The sequence below is a fragment of the Xenopus tropicalis genome, chromosome 8 (genome assembly GCF_000004195.4).
Source record: "Xenopus tropicalis strain Nigerian chromosome 8, UCB_Xtro_10.0, whole genome shotgun sequence".
Taxonomy (NCBI): Eukaryota; Metazoa; Chordata; class Amphibia; order Anura; family Pipidae; genus Xenopus; species Xenopus tropicalis.
The window spans coordinates 118258983-118280584 of NC_030684.2; the positions used below are offsets into that span (position 1 = coordinate 118258983).

The 21602-nt window shown below is 45.6% G+C and overlaps 1 protein-coding gene, 10 non-coding genes and 1 pseudogene across 11 annotated transcripts; all 12 read right to left on the bottom strand.

Annotated features, from left to right (window-relative positions):
• Positions 1 to 2253: 2253 nt before the first annotated feature.
• LOC116407244 lies at positions 2254 to 2444 on the bottom strand. The gene has a single exon (XR_004220205.1). It is a non-coding gene; the product is annotated as a U2 spliceosomal RNA (small nuclear RNA).
• Positions 2445 to 3757: 1313 nt separating this feature from the next.
• On the bottom strand, positions 3758 to 3955 carry LOC116407368. The gene has a single exon (XR_004220297.1). It is a non-coding gene; the product is annotated as a U2 spliceosomal RNA (small nuclear RNA).
• Positions 3956 to 4603: 648 nt separating this feature from the next.
• LOC116407274 lies at positions 4604 to 4792 on the bottom strand. The gene has a single exon (XR_004220235.1). It is a non-coding gene; the product is annotated as a U2 spliceosomal RNA (small nuclear RNA).
• A 506-nt stretch (positions 4793 to 5298) lies between these two features.
• Positions 5299 to 5491, bottom strand: LOC116407269. Its single transcript, XR_004220230.1, has one exon. It is a non-coding gene; the product is annotated as a U2 spliceosomal RNA (small nuclear RNA).
• A 510-nt stretch (positions 5492 to 6001) lies between these two features.
• LOC116407315 lies at positions 6002 to 6172 on the bottom strand (annotated as a pseudogene).
• A 26-nt stretch (positions 6173 to 6198) lies between these two features.
• On the bottom strand, positions 6199 to 9689 carry LOC101732984. The gene is made up of 2 exons (XM_031891541.1): positions 8591 to 9689; positions 6199 to 7786 (listed from the first exon to the last, which is right to left on the bottom strand). The coding sequence occupies exons 1-2, from the start codon at positions 9669 to 9671 to the stop codon at positions 6399 to 6401; spliced, it is 2469 nt and encodes an 822-aa protein (XP_031747401.1). The 5' UTR covers positions 9672 to 9689; the 3' UTR covers positions 6199 to 6398.
• Positions 9690 to 17587: 7898 nt separating this feature from the next.
• On the bottom strand, positions 17588 to 17778 carry LOC116407103. Its single transcript, XR_004220068.1, has one exon. It is a non-coding gene; the product is annotated as a U2 spliceosomal RNA (small nuclear RNA).
• Positions 17779 to 18289: 511 nt separating this feature from the next.
• On the bottom strand, positions 18290 to 18480 carry LOC116407104. Its single transcript, XR_004220069.1, has one exon. It is a non-coding gene; the product is annotated as a U2 spliceosomal RNA (small nuclear RNA).
• Positions 18481 to 18991: 511 nt separating this feature from the next.
• LOC116407105 lies at positions 18992 to 19182 on the bottom strand. The gene has a single exon (XR_004220070.1). It is a non-coding gene; the product is annotated as a U2 spliceosomal RNA (small nuclear RNA).
• Positions 19183 to 19692: 510 nt separating this feature from the next.
• LOC116407106 lies at positions 19693 to 19883 on the bottom strand. Its single transcript, XR_004220071.1, has one exon. It is a non-coding gene; the product is annotated as a U2 spliceosomal RNA (small nuclear RNA).
• Positions 19884 to 20393: 510 nt separating this feature from the next.
• LOC116407107 lies at positions 20394 to 20584 on the bottom strand. Its single transcript, XR_004220072.1, has one exon. It is a non-coding gene; the product is annotated as a U2 spliceosomal RNA (small nuclear RNA).
• Positions 20585 to 21095: 511 nt separating this feature from the next.
• On the bottom strand, positions 21096 to 21286 carry LOC116407108. Its single transcript, XR_004220073.1, has one exon. It is a non-coding gene; the product is annotated as a U2 spliceosomal RNA (small nuclear RNA).
• Between the last annotated feature and the right edge of the window lie 316 nt (positions 21287 to 21602).

Genomic DNA, 21602 nt, shown 5'->3' on the forward strand with positions numbered 1-21602 from the left:
AACCTTGGCAAAAAAACCTAGTAATTAGAAGAGCCCTTTGAATAGTAGCTGGAGTTTTACAAAAGATGGTCACGTCATCCATATAAGATAAGGTTTTTATCTCAGCTCCTCCACCACCTGGCACTGGCACCCCCTTCACCACCTTATCCTTCCTAAGAGCACATAGCAAGGGTTCCAAAGCGCATATAAATAATATCGGGGACATAGGACACCCCTGCTTAACCCCACTCAAAAGAGGAATTTCAGATGTTCTATGGCCATTTATTTGGACTGTAGTAGAAGCCTGTGAATAAAGTGCTTTGATCTGTTTTAACATAATTTCCGGTAAACCCATTTTCTTTAACACTGCAAGTAAATAAGTATGAGATACACGATCGTATGCTTTTTCGAAATCTAAAGATAGTATTGCTAAATTTTGTTTTCGATCTTTTGTATACCATAAAATATCTCTAACCAGGGACAGATTGTCCCATGCACTCCTCCCTGGTACACCACACACTTGATTACAATGAATTAATTTATCAATAACAAGCTTAAATCTATTAGTTAATAACTTAGCAAAGATCTTATAATCGGTGTTTAAAAGAGAAATTGGGCACCAGTTTTTAATATCAGCCCTATCCCCTTTTTTAAAAATCAAAACCACCACACTCTGACGCCACGACATAGGTAACATATCAAGATAAAAACATTCATTATAAATACTTAGCAAATCCTCCTTTAAAATATCCCAAAAAACCACATAAAATTCACTTGCAATACCATCAAGTCCCGGAGTTTTACCCCTAGCAGCATTTTTGATTACCTCTAAAATTTCTTTTTCAGTGAAAACCTTAGATAAAATGTCATGATCAGAATCATCTAAAACACACTCAATATTACTTAAACTATCATTAAGAAACCCAGGATCAATCGGTTTTTCACAAAACAGTTCAGTATAAAAATTAGTAGCAACCTTTAATATACCATCAATTGAGGTTTCACCATTCAAGCATGAAATATTTTCTTTCACAGACTTTAACTTCTTAAAGAAAAAACTAGTACATTTTTCATTTTCTTCCAACAGCTTAACTCGACTATTAAAAATGATTTCCTTACCCCTGTGTTCTAGAAACTTGGTTACATCATTTTTAACAACATTTAGTTCATCGGAAACCTCGATACCAACCTCCCTTAATTTGTATAAAACTTGCAACCTAGCATTTAAGTTGGCATACACCTCCCTTTTAGCTTTTGCTTTTTCTTTACCACCGGTTATGAAAAACTCCTTTATTTTGGGTTTAGTCTTTTCCCACCATGACACAAAAGTTTCATTTGGAGATTTTTGTTTTCTCCACCCTGCATACTTATTTTTAAACCTTGTAACAATCTGCTCATCATTCAATAAAGATGCATTTAATTTCCAAAAACTCTTTTGACAGTTATTTATTCCAGAATAAGTTACCTCAAATAAAAGCAATTTGTGATCTGAGAACACATTTGATACTAAATTCACCTTTGTTGGATTTAAAGTGCATGAAACAAAAATAAAATCAATCCTAGAATTCACAGTTTTATTTGACCACGTAAATCCAGGATCACCTCTATTACACTTAACCCAAGCATCAATAAGACCTTGATCTAAAACCATATTGCTTAATACATTTGCGGACTTATCCATATTTCTATTCACATCACCCCCCAACCTCTTTTCACCCGGAAGGACACAATTAAAATCCCCCACTAAAAAGGTTGGTTCAGACCCAGGTAAAAACAAGTTTAAAGTAGTAAAAAGATCAACTCTTTGCTCTTTATCAGGCGGTGCATAGACATTGAAAATCTTAAAGCATATACCTTTAAAAATGACTTTTACTAAAACCGCTCTACCTGGAACAATTTCATGAACAGACAGAATTCTAAAATCATGACTTGTAAACAAAATCACTATACACCAGAACTTTGCGGGCTGCAGCCGACGACCACTCAGCACCGCAACAGCAACTTCACCACTCTCCCAGAAGCCAACATTTACATAGCCCGCCTCTTTTCTGGCGCACACAATCAAGCACACAACGAGCTCCTGCAACGAGTCCCGGCTGAAAGGGCATCACACCAAACAACGGGCGGATGACGACATTAACAGCAAACTGTCTCCTGCAAAGTCTTGCAAAGTTCTTTTTCCCCTTCCTTGGGCTGCTTGTTGCTGCTGTTTCTTTGCACTTGTTGTGCTGCTGCTGCAGATTCGAGCTTGTTCTGATTTTTCAAACTGGATAAGAGAGGTGCACCGGTCCTGGAGGTACTGCAATACCAGGTCGATGCGTGGAGTGGACAGAGCAAGCTCTTCTTCCATCTCCCTGTTCCAAAATTCCATTTAATATATGGTCCCCAGATAGGGGACGTATCAGATATTAAACTGATAAGAACAGATACTACACTTGATCTTAGCCAAAAGGCCGAGAAGCGATAACCCGAATTGCGCACGCACCGACGGGCCCAGATCCTCGCTTGCTCTACCTCCATGGGGAGAGAGAGGGCCATAACGCTTCCTCCTGCACCTACACTATCCTCCCCCAAAACCCCAACCCCACTCCACACACAAGCCCCCACATTACAGCATCTCGGATATCTTCTACAGCCCTTCTCTGGCTCTGGTCTCTTTGCGGGCTGCAGCCGACGACCACTCAGCACCGCAACAGCAACTTCACCACTCTCCCAGAAGCCAACATTTACATAGCCCGCGCCTCTTTCTGGCGCACACAATCAAGCACACAACGAGCTCCTGCAACGAGTCCCGGCTGAAAGGGCATCACACCAAACAACGGGCGGATGACGACATTAACAGCAAACTGTCTCCTGCAAAGTCTTGCAAAGTTCTTTTTTCCCCTTCCTTGGGCTGCTTGTTGCTGCTGTTTCTTTGCACTTGTTGTGCTGCTGCTGCAGATTCGAGCTTGTTCTGATAAACCAAAAGGACTTTCTCCCCGATGAAGCGCAAGCCTTTCTCCGCCCGGAACCGCTCCTCCACGGTGAATTTGACCGAATCTTTCATCCGCACCTCGGTTGAGGCCGGAACTCCACGAACATCAGCACTGCTCGCCATGTTGATCGCAACAAAAACAGCTTTCAGATCAGTCCCCCCCCTATAGCAGCATGTGGCTTTACTCCGTGAGGAGGATGCCACAAGGCCGAGGGTTCAACGTCACCTACTCACCCACCTTTTGACTAAGACAACATAAGATCTTAGCCAAAAGGCCGAGAAGCGATAACCCGAATTGCGCACGCACCGACGGGCCCAGATCCTCGCTTGCTCTACCTCCATGGGGAGAGAGAGGGGCCATAACGCTTCCTCCTGCACCTACACTATCCTCCCCCCAAAACCCAACCCCCCACCTCACACACAAGCCCCCACATTACAGCATCTCGGATATCTTCTACAGCCCTTCTCTGGCTCTGGTCTCTTTGCGGGCTGCAGCCGACGACCACTCAGGCACCGCAACAGCAACTTCATCCACTCTCCCAGAAGCCAACATTTACATAGCCCCCGCTCTTTCTGGCGCACACAATCAAGCACACAACGAGCTCCTGCAACGAGTCCCGGCCTGAAAGGGCATCACACCAAACAACGGGCGGATGACGACATTAACAGCAAACTGTCTCCTGCAAAGTCTTGCAAAGTTCTTTTTTCCCCTTCCTTGGGGCTGCTTGTTGCTGCTGTTTCTTTGCACTTGTTTGTGCTGCTGCTGCAGATTCGAGCTTGTTTCTGATTTTTCAAACTGGATAAGAGAGGTGCACCGGTCCTGGAGGTACTGCAATACCAGGTCGATGCGTGGAGTGGATCAGAGCAAGCTCTTCTTACCATCCCCTGTATCCAAAAATCCATCTTAATATATGGTCCCCAGATAGGGACGGTATCAGATACTTAAACTGTATAAGAAACAGATATCTCAAAAACTTTATTTACACAAAAACCAAATATAATTTTTTAAGACATAATACAATTCCACAACTTAAAACCCACATTCTTTCGCTTTATCTTTCCCACAATATTTAACATCTCTTAAAAATATAAATACATTTTGCCATACTTAACTCAACACACTGTTCTGGAGCTATACAGTCTCTTTTAAACAATAAAATGTTGCGAACCTTCCATAATGCTTCCTTCACACAGTTTATAATAAGCCAACAACACAATTTTCCCTTTTATCCCTACAAACAAACGATCCATAAAACACATCTTGCATATTAAACAAATTGACATTAAAAGCTTTACTTAAAAATACAGACATTTTCCTCCACACACATTTTGCATAAAAACATTCCCAAAACACATGGAGAGTTGTCTCGCTCATTAATGCAAATTGTTTTCTCGACAAACTTTACATAGCCCCGCCTCTTTCTGGCGCACACAATCAAGCACACAACGAGCTCCTGCAACGAGTCCCGGCTGAAAGGGCATCACACCAAACAACGGGCGGATGACGACATTAACAGCAAACTGTCTCCTGCAAAGTCTTGCAAAAGTTCTTTTTTCCCCTTCCTTGGGCTGCTTGTTGCTGCTGTTTCTTTGCACTTGTTGTGCTGCTGCTGCAGATTCGAGCTTGTTCTGATTTTTCAAACTGGATAAGAGAGGTGCACCGGTCCTGGAGGTACTGCAATACCAGGTCGATGCGTGGAGTGGACAGAGCAAGCTCTTCTTCCATCTCCTGTTCCAAAAATCCATTAATATATGGTCCCCAGATAGGGGACGTATCAGATATTAAACTGATAAGAACAGATACTACACTTGATCTTAGCCAAAAGGCCGAGAAGCGATAACCGAATTGCGCACGCACCGACGGGCCCAGATCCTCGCTTGCTCTACCTCCATGGGAGAGAGAGGGGCCATAACGCTTCCTCCTGCACCTACACTATCCTCCCCCAAAACCCCAACCCCACCTCACACACAAGCCCCCACATTACAGCATCTCGGATATCTTCTACAGCCCTTCTCTGGCTCTGGTCTCTTTGCGGGCTGCAGCCGACGACCACTCAGCACCGCAACAGCAACTTCACCACTCTCCCAGAAGCCAACATTTACATAGCCCCGCCTCTTTCTGGCGCACCACAATCAAGCACACAACGAGCTCCTGCAACGAGTCCCGGCTGAAAGGGCATCACACCAAACAACGGGCGGATGACGACATTAACAGCAAACTGTCTCCTGCAAAGTCTTGCAAAGTTCTTTTTCCCCTTCCTTGGGCTGCTTGTTGCTGCTGTTTCTTTGCACTTGTTGTGCTGCTGCTGCAGATTCGAGCTTGTTCTGATTTTTTCAATGGATAAGAGAGGTGCACCGGGTCCTGGAGGTACTGCAATACCAGGTCGATGCGTGGAGTGGACAGAGCAAGCTCTTCTTCCATCTCCCTGTTCCAAAAATCCATTTAATATATGGTCCCCAGATAGGGGACGTATCAGATATTAAACTGATAAGAACAGATTACTACACTTGATCTTAGCCAAAAGGCCGAGAAGCGATAACCCGAATTGCGCACGCACCGACGGGCCCAGATCCTCGCTTGCTCTACCTCCATGGGGAGAGAGAGGGGCCATAACGCTTCCTCCTGCACCTACACTATCCTCCCCCCAAAACCCCAACCCCCACCTCACACACAAGCCCCCACATTACAGCATCTCGGATATCTTCTACAGCCCTTCTCTGGCTCTGGTCTCTTTGCGGGCTGCAGCCGACGACCACTCAGCACCGCAACAGCAACTTCACCACTCTCCCAGAAGCCAACATTTACATAGCCCCGCCTCTTTCTGGCGCACACAATTCAAGCACACAACGAGCTCCTGCAACGAGTCCCGGCTGAAGGGCATCACACCAAACAACGGGCGGATGACGACATTAACAGCAACTGTCTCCTGCAAAGTCTTGCAAAGTTCTTTTTTCCCCTTCCTTGGGCTGCTTGTTGCTGCTGTTTCTTTGCACTTGTTGTGCTGCTGCTGCAGATTCGAGCTTGTTCTGATTTTTCAAACTGGATAAGAGAGGTGCACCGGTCCTGGAGGTACTGCAATACCAGGTCGATGCGTGGAGTGGACAGAGCAAGCTCTTCTTCCATCTCCCTGTTCCAAAAATCCATTTAATATATGGTCCCCAGATAGGGGACGTATCAGATATTAAACTGATAAGAACAGATTTTTTATTGAAAAATATACTTTATTATATATATATAATATAAATATACAAAAAACAAACATTTCCGTTTTTCATTCATTCATTGCATTCACATTATACTTTCAAAATAAAGCAATGGAGGTAGGGGGGGAGTGGATGGGGGGTGGGAGATGGGGAAAGGGATGTGGAATTTGAAACGCCCAAAGCTTTATTTTCCACTTAAACTTAGACAATAAGGGAGGGAGGGGGAGAAGGAGAGGGTTAGTTAGTCCTCTTCTTCCTCAAGGCTGTCCCGGATGTTGTAGTCCCGGAGCAGACTGTGAATCAGTCTGCGGCAGTCTTGGATTGTCATCCTCTCTCTCCTCAGAATGAGGCAGTTCCTGGAATACCATAAAACGTCCTTAAAACTGTTCATAAGGCGCCAGGCTTCCTGAATTGCCCCCTCCGTGTGAGTACCCTGAAAAAGCCCATAAAGCACCGCATGGTGCGTAAGCAAGTTCCTGGGCACACAGTCTTTGAGTTCATGTTCCAGGGCATCAAGCAGGACCTGAGCAAATTGGCAATCCCAAAAAGTGTGCAAAGATGTTTCCTCATGAAGGATGCACCGTGGGCAATGCCGGTACCTGCACAGGTTACGGGCATGCATGAAGGTTCTGAGGGGCAGACCCCCCCGGATGGCCATCCACGACATGTCCTTGTGCTTGTTGGTCAGGCTGTCTGAAGAAACATTCCCCCAAACAACCTTTGCTGTGTCCTCTGGGAGCCCTGGAATAGACTCCGTCTTGTCTTTGGCTCTGATCAACTTGTGGATTGTCTTTGGTTTCCACAAATCGGGCTTGACTCCCTCCAGTTGGTGTTCCCTCACAAACTTTGTAACATCCAGGTAAAACCAAGGGGTGTTCCAGTTGTAAGGGTAGGAGCTGTCCCACTTGTCCCACCCCAGCGAACGCCAAAGTGGAAGAAGAAAAAAGCGGGACATGGAGCTGCCAACAGAGTCCTTTTCTTTGCCGGTGATCGTCTGGCGGATGCAGTTACACACGAAGAAACTCCTCAGCAGGGTAGGGATGTCTGGGACACCTTTTCCGCCTTTGCAGGGGGCCTTGTACATAACTGACCGCTTTACTCTGTCCATCTTGGAGCCCCAGATGAAGTGGAAGACTGCCCTTGTGATGGCCCTGCAGACCGTAGCCAGCGGGGGCCACGCTTGGGCCATGTACTGCAGGACAGGAAGAATCTCGTTCCGCAGCACCAGTGTCTTCCCTTCGATGGTGAGGTCTCTGAGACTCCAGAGGCCAATCTTTTGTCTGACCTTTGCCATTCTCTCCTCCCAGCACTTCAGGGCAGCGCCCTCACCGCCAAACCAGACTCCGAGGATCTTAATGAAGTCGGCTTTGATGGAAAAGGGGACGTTGTCAGAAGCCAGGTTCCAGTCTCCGAAGAGGAGGGTCTCTGACTTCCCGCAGTTGACTTTGGCTCCTGAAGCTTTGCTGAAGTCCTCGCAGGTCTGGACGAGCGATCTCACCGACTGCTGGTCAGCGCAGAAGACGGTCACGTCGTCCATGTACAGCGAACACTTGATCTGGGATCTGGCAGGTCCTGGTGCGGTGATCCCTCTGATCTCTGGATTCCGTCGGATGCACTCGGCGAAGAGCTCTATGCAACAGACAAAAAGAAGAGGTGAAAGAGGGCAGCCTTGTCTGACCCCAGAGAGGACAGGGAAGGGGTCAGTTTTCCAGCCGTTCACCAACACCAAGCTGAAAATATCACGGTACATTAGACTGACATAAGAACAAAACATTTCACCCAGCCCAAACCTACGCAGGACCTTGTTCATAAAGACGTGGGACACACGATCAAAGGCTTTTTCCTGATCAAGACTGACCAGGGCCGCGTGTACACGGCGGTCCTTGATGTAGTGCACCGTGTCCCTAATGAGAGCAAGGCTGTCTGCAATCCTGCGCCCGGGGATACCGCAGGTTTGGTCCGGATGGACGATCTGTCCGATGACAGTCTTTAGCCGGTTGGCTAGTACCTTGGCGAGGATCTTGTAGTCCACATTCAGGAGAGAGATGGGACGCCAATTTTTAAGGTCACATCTCTCCCCCTTCTGTTTATACAAGATCGTGATCATTCCTTCCCTCAGCGACTGAGGCATTTTGCCCTCCACGGCCATCTCCTCGTACAGCTCGAGCAGGTCCGGACCAATGAGGTCCCACAGCGCTACATAGAGCTCCGCTGGGAGACCGTCACTGCCCGGGGTCCTGTCTCGCCTAAAGGATTTGGCAGCAGAGTGCAACTCCTCCAAGGCCAAGGGGGCATTGGTGGCTGAAAGACCTGCAGGATCAATAAGGTTAGTGATACCTGCTAGGAACCTCTCAGCCGATGTTTCGTCTGTTTCCTTTTCCTTGTAGAGGGAGCTGTAGTAGTCTGTGACCACTTCCATCACTCCCTCCTTACCTGACTTCAGGGTGCCTGTCTCGTCGCGGAGCTCTGTCAGGGGTGTGTGGCCGGAGTGGAGCTTTCGGAAGAAGAAAGAGTTGCACTTTTCCCCCTTCTCGAGATGCTCCACCTTGGAGCGGAAGATGATGCGCCTGGATTCCTCCGCAAAGTGCCCTTTCAGGCCCTCTTTGGTCTCCTCCAGATCCTTTCTCACATCCCAGCCACACCGCTGGAGGTCTTGAAGGGACTGTAGATTTCGCTGCAGCCTCTTGAAGTTCCTCCTGCGTTCGCAGGCTTGACGCCTGCCCTTGACCTGAAAGAAACTACGCAATTGGACCTTGACAAATTCCCACCAGTCACTGACATTATCATAACAACATTTCTCATTCCTCCACCAAATGTATGCATCCCTCAGTTCTTGCATAACCTCCTCCCTTCCCAACAGTTCACAGTTCAGCTTCCAGGAGCCCGGACCTGGAGGAAAACCACAGCCCAGAGATCCCTGAAAGTGAATGGCCCTGTGGTCAGAGAAGAAGCAGGGGACCATAGCATACCTTGTCTGCTTGATGGTACGGGAGGTAAACACAAAGTCAATCCTAGAACGCACTGAGCCATCGGGGCGGCACCAACTGTAATTCACAGTGCCGTTCCCAATGGACCCAACAGCGTCCTTTAAGGATGCTTCGGTTACCATCTCCTTAAGCAGTTTGGAGGTGACATCCAGTTTGGCACCGTTGCTGGTGCTGCGCCCGTCCTCCTCAATGGGGCAATTAAAGTCCCCGCCCAACACTACCGCCCGGGTGGTTGCTAACTGGGCCCGCAGGGTCTGGAATAGTTCCAAACGCTCACCCTTCTCAGGGGAGGCGTACACGTTGATAAGCCTAACAGGCTCCCCTGCCCAGGAACCGTCCACGACCAGCAAGCGGCCGCAGACTAGCTCAAGTACAGAATCAACAGTGAAGAGGCTCCCCCTGATCAGAATGGCGACCCCTGCAGACTTACAGCTATTACCCCCAGACCAGTAGGAGGGACCATGGGTCCACTGACGCATGAGGTGTTTGTATGACCTGGAGAAAGGAAAGGCACATTCCTGCAACATGTACACATTACAATTCTGAGTGTCAAGAAATGCAAAGATGTTTTGTCGTCTCGTCCGGTCCTTAATACTCCTAACATTAATGGTGAATAAGTTAAAAGACCCCATTAGTTAAGAAATAAAAAGAAAAACCGTTAACATTAGTCGTTTTATACGTTACCACTCTGGTCGGGCGGGTCTCCTCCTGCATTGTCGGGCGGGGGGGGACTCTCCTCCGGAGATTCCAACTGCAGCAGCAGGGCCTCTTCTAGTTGCAGGACCCTGTTGACGTCTTCCGGTTTGACTGGGATCTGCCCTAGCTCTTCTAAGAGCAGTTCCATATCCTCTGTGGCCTGTTCCACCACCTTCCCCTCATCTTCCTCTGATGATGATGTGTCGCCCGGGTCAGCGACGGCCATCTTCTTCTCCTGTTGTTCCGCCGTTGGGCTATCCTCTGCTTCCCTGGTTCTTTTCTTGCAGAGGGCAGGAGAGGAGGGGAGAGGATGGGAGGGGTGGGTGAGGGGGGGGAAATCCTCCAGGGAGAAACCTGCAGCCCCTGGAGGGGAGGTTAGTGGGGCTGCAAGGGGAGAGGGAGGTGTGAAGGTGGGGGCTGGGGTGGGAGAGGGTGCTGGGGCAGCGGTGGGGGGCTTACCTTTCTTCTCATTGTTCTTTGTTTTGGCCGGGGCCGGAGGTGTTACCTTGGCTGGGGCTGGAGTCTTCCCTTTGTTGTGCGTTTTGGCTGGGGCCGCAGGTGTTGCTCTGTTGTTGGCTGGAGCTGAAGGTGTCGGTTTCGCTTGAGCCACAGACGCATAGGTTCTTGATCTCTGCGGGCAGTCTCTGTAGACGTGTGAAGCCAATCCACACAGGTTGCAGGCTTTGGAGCGGGGGCAGTCTTTGGCTTCGTGGCCCAGCACCTTGCATATCCTGCATGCATTTGCTGTGCAGGTTTTTGCTTGGTGTCCCAGCTGTCCACATTTCCTGCAGGTTTGTGGCTGGTCGGGGTAGTAAATGAGCCCTGGGGAGCTGCCGAGAGAGAAACTCTGGGGGAGGTGTTTTAGCCCATCTGCTGAGCTCTCTTCCCTCTGGAGCTTGACCAGGACCGAATATTTACCTGTCCAGAAGCCGTTGGAGTCCGTGATCTGGATGGGGTCTCTGATGACGGTGCAGAATCTGGTCAGGAAGGTGATGATGTCCTTTACTGGTGTGTGGGGGTTTCGCATTGCGACCGTCACCCGCCTTTCCTCTCTTTGAATAGGGCTGTTGCCCACAAAGCGAGTAAAAGGGGATTCGGGCCCCGCCGCTTTAACCCTTTCCCAGTACCTCCTGCAGATCGCCATGGAGGCAAAGGTGATGTAGAACAGACCCCCGATGAAGGTCTGTATACTTACAGTCTCTGCCTTGGAGAAGCCCTGTTCCATAACCATTTTCTTCCCGAACACGTCTGTACTCATGTCCGGGGCCTTGCCTTCCACTTCCCTCAGCTTCAGTACTACCGTCTGCCTCATCCATGGCTCCAGATTAGGTGACTGGGTAGCCTTGGGAGGCAGAGCGGAGGCCTGGGCTGGGGTTTCGGTTCCGGGTGGTGCGCTCCTGGAACCCGTGGAGACTTTTTCCGTTTTCTTTCCGGAGTTCTTCCCTCTGCTGGCTGCTGTAGTGGGAGCCATCTCTTCCTGTTCCAAGTGTCTGGAAAGGAAAAGAGAGGAAAAGAAAGGGGTAGAAAAAGGGGAAAAGGTCTGAAAAGATAAAGAGGGAGAGAGAGTGGGCGGGGTTATGCAAATGACCCCGAGGGTCGTCCTTCGGAGCGGTGCAGTGGCCCCAGGGAGGGAAAAAGAGAGTAAGGGAGGGAAGGGAGAGAGAGAGAGAGAGGGAGAGAGAGAGAGAGAGAGAGAGAGGGAGAGAGAGAGAGAGAGAGAGAGAGAGAGAGAGGGAGAGAGAGAGAGAGAGAGCTGGCGGAGTTTTTAAAAAAACTCCTAAGTGTGTTACAGCTCAGTGGAGTAAGAACTCCAAGTTTCTTCTTTCTCTTCTAGTCGGTAGTCGTTCCGTCGGAGACTTCTTTCCCGAAGGTCTGAATCTCAGTCGATCGCTTCCAGATGAAGTGCTTCCTGAAGTGCAGCCTGAAGCCGAAGTCGGTCTCTGAGGCCGGTCCGTCCGATGATTTCTCTGTCGGTCGGTCGATCAGATGTTCTCTTTCTCCTGCTTCAGATCTTCAGACTTCAGCCTGCTTCAGTAGATCTGAACTGATAAGAACAGATTTTTTTTTTTTTTTTTTTTTTTTTTTTTTTTTTTGTCTTTTTTTTTTTTTTGTCTTTGTTTCTTTTCTTTAAATCCTTTCAGTTTGAGTTTCTTTCATAAGAAAAATTTTCCATTACAAACAAAAATGAAAAAATCAAGAAAGAAACTATGACACATCATAAAGGAAAAAGAAAATATTCTTAGAAAAATTTTTTTAAGAAAATTTATACCAGTCTTTAATTTTCCATTCATTCATGGCAGACATTCCAAATTTTTTCTTATCAACTAAATACAAAATATATAGATTACTTAAGGCAAATTTTATACAGTCGGTTATAGTTAACTCATCCCTTCTTAAAACTAAAATATTTCTACACTTCCAAATAGCTTCTTTGGTTACATTAATAATTTGCCAGGCCTTGATAGCATCCCCATTTTTACATTTTAAGTTCAGTCCAAAAAAAACTTGCTCATAACCTAAAAACTCAAGCTCTCCTACATATTTTTAAAAAACCTCTCATCTTCTCCCACACCATTCTTGAGAAACTACAATTCCAGAAGACATGCATTACCGTTTCATCATATACACAACCATTTCTGGGACATTTGGGGTTATTTAATAAACCTCTTAAGTACTGGAAGTTCCTTACTGGCAAGCAATCATGAACTACTGCCCATGCAAATCCTTTTGACTATTGGTAAGATTTTTATTCAGTACCATATTCCAGATGTTTTTAGAAACTTTAGCGTTAAATTTTTCAACCGGGTATATTAATTCATTTTTTTTAAAACTTTTAACTATTTGTTTTGCGTTTACAAGCTCAGTAAAATCAAATGTATTTAAATTATATTTTCTCACTATTTTCTCTAAAATCACATAAAACCTACTGATTTTAAAAGCGCGCGGTTTATTTAAATCAATTCCCAACCATTTATATTTATTAAAGAACCAACCTCCGCTATATTTTATAAAATTGGACACAATACTCTCTTTTTTTAACAACCTAAAATAAAAGCAGCATGTTTTAATGATAAAAAAAGTCTTAGGTCAGGCACACCTCTACCCCCGTTATCTATATCTTTATACATAATTTCTCTTTTTATTTTCTCCATTTTAGATCCCCATATAAAAACGAAGATTTCTCTTATAAATTTCCTCATGTACAAATCCGATGGTAAAAACACAATAGACACATATAATAAAAGGGATAAAATTACGGCCTTAATAATTAAAACTTTCCCTACAATTGACAGGTTCCTTAGTTTCCAAAAACCCAATTTTCTCCTAATTTTACTCAACACAACCGCCCAATCGTCTTCACCCGAGAGAGACTGGTTAAAAGTAATCCCTAATATTTTTACACTACTCTTAATAACTTTGAATTTACAGAACATATCAAAATTCCAGTTCCCATAAGCGCAACATGTTGATTTACTCAAATTCAGACTCAATCCAGATATACATTTAAAACAACCTGTAATAAAACATACCCTATTAATAGAAGTTGAGTTCCTACATATCACTACCACATCATCCATGTACGCTAAACATTTCACTTCCTTTCCTCCACCTCCAGGAATCTTTATACCCTTAATTAATTTATCTCTTCTAAAAATTGTACTAAAGGCTCCATGATGCAAATAAATAAAATGGGAGATAAAGGACAACCCTGTCTCACTCCTGATTGTATATTAATTTTTTTTGTTAAAAACCCATTAACTAAAACCTTACTTTCAACCTTATTATATAAAATTTTAATCATTTAATAAAATCAATAGGCAAATTCATTTTTTCTAAACAAGGAACATAAAATCATGTGATATACTGTCAAATGCTTTTTCAAAATCTAAAGAAAAAAGACTGACACCCTGATCTCTATCTAAAACATCGTATAACATATCCCTTATTAATATCACGTTTTCCCAAATCATTCTTCCTGGTACTGCACAATTCTGACCCTCTTCAATCACGATGTTTATTATTTTCCTAAATCTATTAGCTATAACTTTCGCCATAATTTTGTAATCCACGTTTAACAATGTTATTGGCCTATAATTTTTAATGTTTTCTTTATCTTCCTTTTTATATATAAGGGTTACCAAACCTTCTTTTTGAGATTGTGTCAGTTCACCTTTTTTAAAACACTCATTCACCAAATCGCACAAATCATACTTAATAAAATCCCAAAATTTTAAGTAAAATTCCACAGTCAAGCCATCTAATCCCGGAGATTTATTTTTAGAAAAACTTTTAACTGCCTCCTCTAATTCAAACATGGTGATTTCCCCTTTTAAAACCTTTTGCTCATTTAAATTAAGGCATCTATTTAAATTATTTAAAAACATCTCCGCAAAACTTTTATCTATAATTTCCTTTTTACCTAATAAATTATTATAAAAATTAAAAACGACATCTAAAATATAATTTATATCATTAATACCATTTAGTCTTACGATCTGATTATTATTTTTATTTTTAACACATCTAAAAAAGAAGCTTGAACACTTTTCATTTTCTTCAAAATCTTTCACTCTAGAATTAAAATAATTTCTTTTCCCCTTCGTTCAATCCACTTTTTAATATCTTTTTTCACATCATCAATTCCTTTATTAAAATCGTATCCTAGTTCTCTAAAAGCCAACATTCCTTGTAAACGAGAATTAAAAGCTTAAAATGACTCCATTCTTTTTTCTTTTTCTTTATACCATTCCTTATAAAAAATAATTTACATTCATTTTTAACCCAATCCCACCATACACTCTTAGAAACAAATGTCTCTTTCATACTTTTCAAAAATTTATATTTATTTTCAAACAATTCACATATCCTTGCATCCTCTAACAATAAAATAGTTCAACTTCCAAGGCCTTCTTGCTGTACTTGTTATATTTTCTGCACCCATTGACACACACAATATTTTATGGTCAGAAAATCCACTAATTATTAACTTCAAAATCATGTATTTGAAATTCATTTGAACAAAAACAAAAAATCTATTCTGGATTGACTATTTTTATTGCCCAAGTAAAACCACTTTTATCTCCGTGTTTTAACCTCCATGCATCTTTTAGATCAAAATCTTTTATCAATTTTTTTAAGAACAACAGAAGATTTATCTAATTTATTACTTCCAATCCTATCTTTCCCTTCTATTATGCAATTAAAATTCCCCCAGCACAATAATAGGCTCTGAACCCACCAAAAAATAACTAATTTTCTCAATAACTTAATTCTATCATTTTTACCTGTATTCCCATAGACCAACATAATATTTTGACTTTAAAAACCCCCAAAACAACCCTTAACACAAAAAGCTCTACCTGGCTCGATTTCAAAATAACTTTCAAAAACAAAAGAAATCACCTTTAATTAATAATCCTATACCGGAGTTTTTTATATTATTTTCCCCTGAAAAAAAAGAAGGTCCCCCATTTCAAGAATCTGATAGCAACTTATATTTTTACAAACTCAATGCCACACTCTTGCATACAAAAAAATCGGTATTTAATGTGGCCACAAATCAAAAATTCCATTTCTTCTACCTATATTCTTGATGCTTCTCACATTCAGGGACCCACACTTTATAAGCATCAAAAGGAAGAATTAAGGGGAAAGCAAAAAAGGAAGGAGAAAAAAACAAACTAAAAAAACACCAAGGTCAAAATCAAGTCAAAATTACCAAAAACACAAAAAGGAAGTAAATCACCCCGGGTCATTCTTACTTCCTTCGGAAAACAGTCAGGGAGTCGCACTCAAGCGACTCAAGCCTCTGTCCACTCTTGCCGAGAATTCGCTTTCACTAACAGGAGAGAAGACACTTAGATCCATACTGTCTATTGTCCACACACCTTCTTCTTCTTCCACCACTTCTATTTGATCTTCTTTCTCTTTCTCCTTCTTCTCTCCATCACTACACCCTCACTTCCTTTCTTCCACATTTTCTTTCCCGACGATCTTTTCTTTTTCGATCTCTTTTTCGACAATTCTTTCTTCCTCTGCATTCTCCTCCTCTCCTTCTTCCTCAACTTCTTATCTCACTCTCCTCATCCGAGAAAACACCTTCGGTCCTTCGTTTCTTCCTTTGTCACCTCCTGGTCATTTTTTTTGCCTTTTCCCCTTCCAGTATGGTTAATTTTTTGGCTTACCACGGGCGTGCTTCATTTTCGACTGGGTTCTGTTCCACCCTCACACTTCTTTGGGGTACTTGGTTCTTATTTTCTTTCCAGCAGGAATCTTTTTTTACTTTACTGGCATATGAAGATTTAGTGCAGTTCATTATATGGTGCCCTTTCTACATCACAAATGGAACATCTGGGAATTATCTTGCATTCCTCATCATCATGGCCCATACCAGCACAAACTCGGCACACCAAACCAACTGTACAGCTGTTTGACATATGACCAAAATCATTACATTTCCAACAAAAGTCGGCATACCTGAGTACTTCAGAAATCCTCGGTTTCCTCTCAAGCTGATGGTCTGAATTGGGTGGTCCAGTCCATCTTCAGATGAGTTATCATACCTCAGCTTGACTCTGAACAGCTTTTTTACCGGTCCAGATCCTGTACTCATTAAGAACATCTTTTACATACTCTGCCTCCTCAAAAATCATTTTCATATACTCCAGAACCTCTTTAGTGGGAACATAAGTATTATACATTGAGACAGTAACCATTCTCACATTATCTTGATGCTTAAAGCTTACCTTACATCCAGAAAACTTTTCATCTTGCTGCTTCTCCATAAAAACTTTACGGAAATCATGGTATTTCAACTGGTCTCATGAAACACAAGCTCATAGATTCCCCTGTTGTAATATTCCGGTAGGCAAAACAAATCCTTTGGCGTAATTCCACATTCCTTTCAGCAGAGTTTCCACCACAAAAAACAATCCAGCAGCTCCACGATGTTCTTCTGGTATCTCCACAACAGCTGTAATTCTTGTATCTGGTTTGTAGATCCGATGGTGTTCAAATAATCCTCCATCTTCTTGAAGGAAGCTACCTTCACCACACAAGGTGGATCCCGGGCACTTCAAATTGATCCCTCCTCAAAACTTAAAACGGTTTCCTCCCAATAGCAGCAGCTGGCTTAGACTCCGGTAGGAGCCGATGCCAGAAGGCCGAGAATCAAGCGTTTCAGTCACACTTTCAGCAAAAATCCAATGGATCTTTGCCAAAAGGCCGAGAAGCGATAACCCGAATTGCGCACGCACCGACGGGCCCAGATCCTCGCTTGCTCTACCTCCATGGGGAGAGAGAGGGGCCATAACGCTTCCTCCTGCACCTACACTATGCCTCCCCCAAAACCCAACCCCCACCTCACACACAAGCCCCCACATTACAGCATCTCGGATATCTTCTACAGCCCTTCTCTGGCTCTGGTCTCTTTGCGGGCTGCAGCCGACGACCACTCAGCACCGCAACAGCAACTTCACCACTCTCCCAGAAGCCAACATTTACATAGCCCCGCCTCTTTCTGGCGCACACAATCAAGCACACAACGAGCTCCTGCAACGAGTCCCGGCTGAAAGGGCATCACACCAAACAACGGGCGGATGACGACATTAACAGCAAACTGTCTCCTGCAAAGTCTTGCAAAGTTCTTTTTTTCCCCTTCCTTGGGCTGCTTGTTGCTGCTGTTTCTTTGCACTTGTTGTGCTGCTGCTGCAGATTCGAGCTTGTTCTGATTTTTCAAACTGGATAAGAGAGGTGCACCGGTCCTGGAGGTACTGCAATACCAGGTCGATGCGTGGAGTGGACAGAGCAAGCTCTTCTTCCATCTCCCTGTTCCAAAAATCCATTTAATATATGGTCCCCAGATAGGGGACGTATCAGATATTAAACTGATAAGAACAGATACTACACTTGATCTTAGCCAAAAGGCCGAGAAGCGATAACCCGAATTGCGCACGCACCGACGGGCCCAGATCCTCGCTTGCTCTACCTCCATGGGGAGAGAGAGGGGCCATAACGCTTCCTCCTGCACCTACACTATCCTCCCCCCAAAACCCCAACCCCCACCTCACACACAAGCCCCCACATTACAGCATCTCGGATATCTTCTACAGCCCTTCTCTGGCTCTGGTCTCTTTGCGGGCTGCAGCCGACGACCACTCAGCACCGCAACAGCAACTTCACCACTCTCCCAGAAGCCAACATTTACATAGCCCCGCCTCTTTCTGGCGCACACAATCAAGCACACAACGAGCTCCTGCAACGAGTCCCGGCTGAAAGGGCATCACACCAAACAACGGGCGGATGACGACATTAACAGCAAACTGTCTCCTGCAAAGTCTTGCAAAGTTCTTTTTTCCCCTTCCTTGGGCTGCTTGTTGCTGCTGTTTCTTTGCACTTGTTGTGCTGCTGCTGCAGATTCGAGCTTGTTCTGATTTTTCAAACTGGATAAGAGAGGTGCACCGGTCCTGGAGGTACTGCAATACCAGGTCGATGCGTGGAGTGGACAGAGCAAGCTCTTCTTCCATCTCCCTGTTCCAAAAATCCATTTAATATATGGTCCCCAGATAGGGGACGTATCAGATATTAAACTGATAAGAACAGATACTACACTTGATCTTAGCCAAAAGGCCGAGAAGCGATAACCCGAATTGCGCACGCACCGACGGGCCCAGATCCTCGCTTGCTCTACCTCCATGGGGAGAGAGAGGGGCCATAACGCTTCCTCCTGCACCTACACTATCCTCCCCCCAAAACCCCAACCCCCACCTCACACACAAGCCCCCACATTACAGCATCTCGGATATCTTCTACAGCCCTTCTCTGGCTCTGGTCTCTTTGCGGGCTGCAGCCGACGACCACTCAGCACCGCAACAGCAACTTCACCACTCTCCCAGAAGCCAACATTTACATAGCCCCGCCTCTTTCTGGCGCACACAATCAAGCACACAACGAGCTCCTGCAACGAGTCCCGGCTGAAAGGGCATCACACCAAACAACGGGCGGATGACGACATTAACAGCAAACTGTCTCCTGCAAAGTCTTGCAAAGTTCTTTTTTCCCCTTCCTTGGGCTGCTTGTTGCTGCTGTTTCTTTGCACTTGTTGTGCTGCTGCTGCAGATTCGAGCTTGTTCTGATTTTTCAAACTGGATAAGAGAGGTGCACCGGTCCTGGAGGTACTGCAATACCAGGTCGATGCGTGGAGTGGACAGAGCAAGCTCTTCTTCCATCTCCCTGTTCCAAAAATCCATTTAATATATGGTCCCCAGATAGGGGACGTATCAGATATTAAACTGATAAGAACAGATACTACACTTGATCTTAGCCAAAAGGCCGAGAAGCGATAACCCGAATTGCGCACGCACCGACGGGCCCAGATCCTCGCTTGCTCTACCTCCATGGGGAGAGAGAGGGGCCATAACGCTTCCTCCTGCACCTACACTATCCTCCCCCCAAAACCCCAACCCCCACCTCACACACAAGCCCCCACATTACAGCATCTCGGATATCTTCTACAGCCCTTCTCTGGCTCTGGTCTCTTTGCGGGCTGCAGCCGACGACCACTCAGCACCGCAACAGCAACTTCACCACTCTCCAGAAGCCAACATTTACATAGCCCCGCCTCTTTCTGGCGCACACAATCAAGCACACAACGAGCTCCTGCAACGAGTCCCGGCTGAAAGGGCATCACACCAAACAACGGGCGGATGACGACATTAACAGCAAACTGTCTCCTGCAAAGTCTTGCAAAGTTCTTTTTTCCCCTTCCTTGGGCTGCTTGTTGCTGCTGTTTCTTTGCACTTGTTGTGCTGCTGCTGCAGATTCGAGCTTGTTCTGATTTTTCAAACTGGATAAGAGAGGTGCACCGGTCCTGGAGGTACTGCAATACCAGGTCGATGCGTGGAGTGGACAGAGCAAGCTCTTCTTCCATCTCCCTGTTCCAAAAATCCATTTAATATATGGTCCCCAGATAGGGGACGTATCAGATATTAAACTGATAAGAACAGATACTACACTTGATCTTAGCCAAAAGGCCGAGAAGCGATAACCCGAATTGCGCACGCACCGACGGGCCCAGATCCTCGCTTGCTCTACCTCCATGGGGAGAGAGAGGGGCCATAACGCTTCCTCCTGCACCTACACTATCCTCCCCCAAAACCCCAACCCCCACCTCACACACAAGCCCCCACATTACAGCATCTCGGATATCTTCTACAGCCCTTCTCTGGCTCTGGTCTCTTTGCGGGCTGCAGCCGACGACCACTCAGCACCGCAACAGCAACTTCACCACTCTCCCAGAAGCCAACATTTACATAGCCCCGCCTCTTTCTGGCGCACACAATCAAGCACACAACGAGCTCCTGCAACGAGTCCCGGCTGAAAGGGCATCACACCAAACAACGGGCGGATGACGACATTAACAGCAAACTGTCTCCTGCAAAGTCTTGCAAAGTTCTTTTTTCCCCTTCCTTGGGCTGCTTGTTGCTGCTGTTTCTTTGCACTTGTTGTGCTGCTGCTGCAGATTCGAGCTTGTTCTGATTTTTCAAACTGGATAAGAGAGGTGCACCGGTCCTGGAGGTACTGCAATACCAGGTCGATGCGTGGAGTGGACAGAGCAAGCTCTTCTTCCATCTCCCTGTTCCAAAAATCCATTTAATATATGGTCCCCAGATAGGGGACGTATCAGATATTAAACTGATAAGAACAGATACTACACTTGATCTTAGCCAAAAGGCCGAGAAGCGATAACCCGAATTGCGCACGCACCGACGGGCCCAGATCCTCGCTTGCTCTACCTCCATGGGGAGAGAGAGGGGCCATAACGCTTCCTCCTGCACCTACACTATCCTCCCCCCAAAACCCCAACCCCCACCTCACACACAAGCCCCCACATTACAGCATCTCGGATATCTTCTACAGCCCTTCTCTGGCTCTGGTCTCTTTGCGGGCTGCAGCCGACGACCACTCAGCACCGCAACAGCAACTTCACCACTCTCCCAGAAGCCAACATTTACATAGCCCCGCCTCTTTCTGGCGCACACAATCAAGCACACAACGAGCTCCTGCAACGAGTCCCGGCTGAAAGGGCATCACACCAAACAACGGGCGGATGACGACATTAACAGCAAACTGTCTCCTGCAAAGTCTTGCAAAGTTCTTTTTTCCCCTTCCTTGGGCTGCTTGTTGCTGCTGTTTCTTTGCACTTGTTGTGCTGCTGCTGCAGATTCGAGCTTGTTCTGATTTTTCAAACTGGATAAGAGAGGTGCACCGGTCCTGGAGGTACTGCAATACCAGGTCGATGCGTGGAGTGGACAGAGCAAGCTCTTCTTCCATCTCCCTGTTCCAAAAATCCATTTAATATATGGTCCCCAGATAGGGGACGTATCAGATATTAAACTGATAAGAACAGATACTACACTTGATCTTAGCCAAAAGGCCGAGAAGCGATAACCCGAATTGCGCACGCACCGACGGGCCCAGATCCTCGCTTGCTCTACCTCCATGGGGAGAGAGAGGGGCCATAACGCTTCCTCCTGCACCTACACTATCCTCCCCCCAAAACCCCAACCCCCACCTCACACACAAGCCCCCACATTACAGCATCTCGGATATCTTCTACAGCCCTTCTCTGGCTCTGGTCTCTTTGCGGGCTGCAGCCGACGACCACTCAGCACCGCAACAGCAACTTCACCACTCTCCCAGAAGCCAACATTTACATAGCCCCGCCTCTTTCTGGCGCACACAATCAAGCACACAACGAGCTC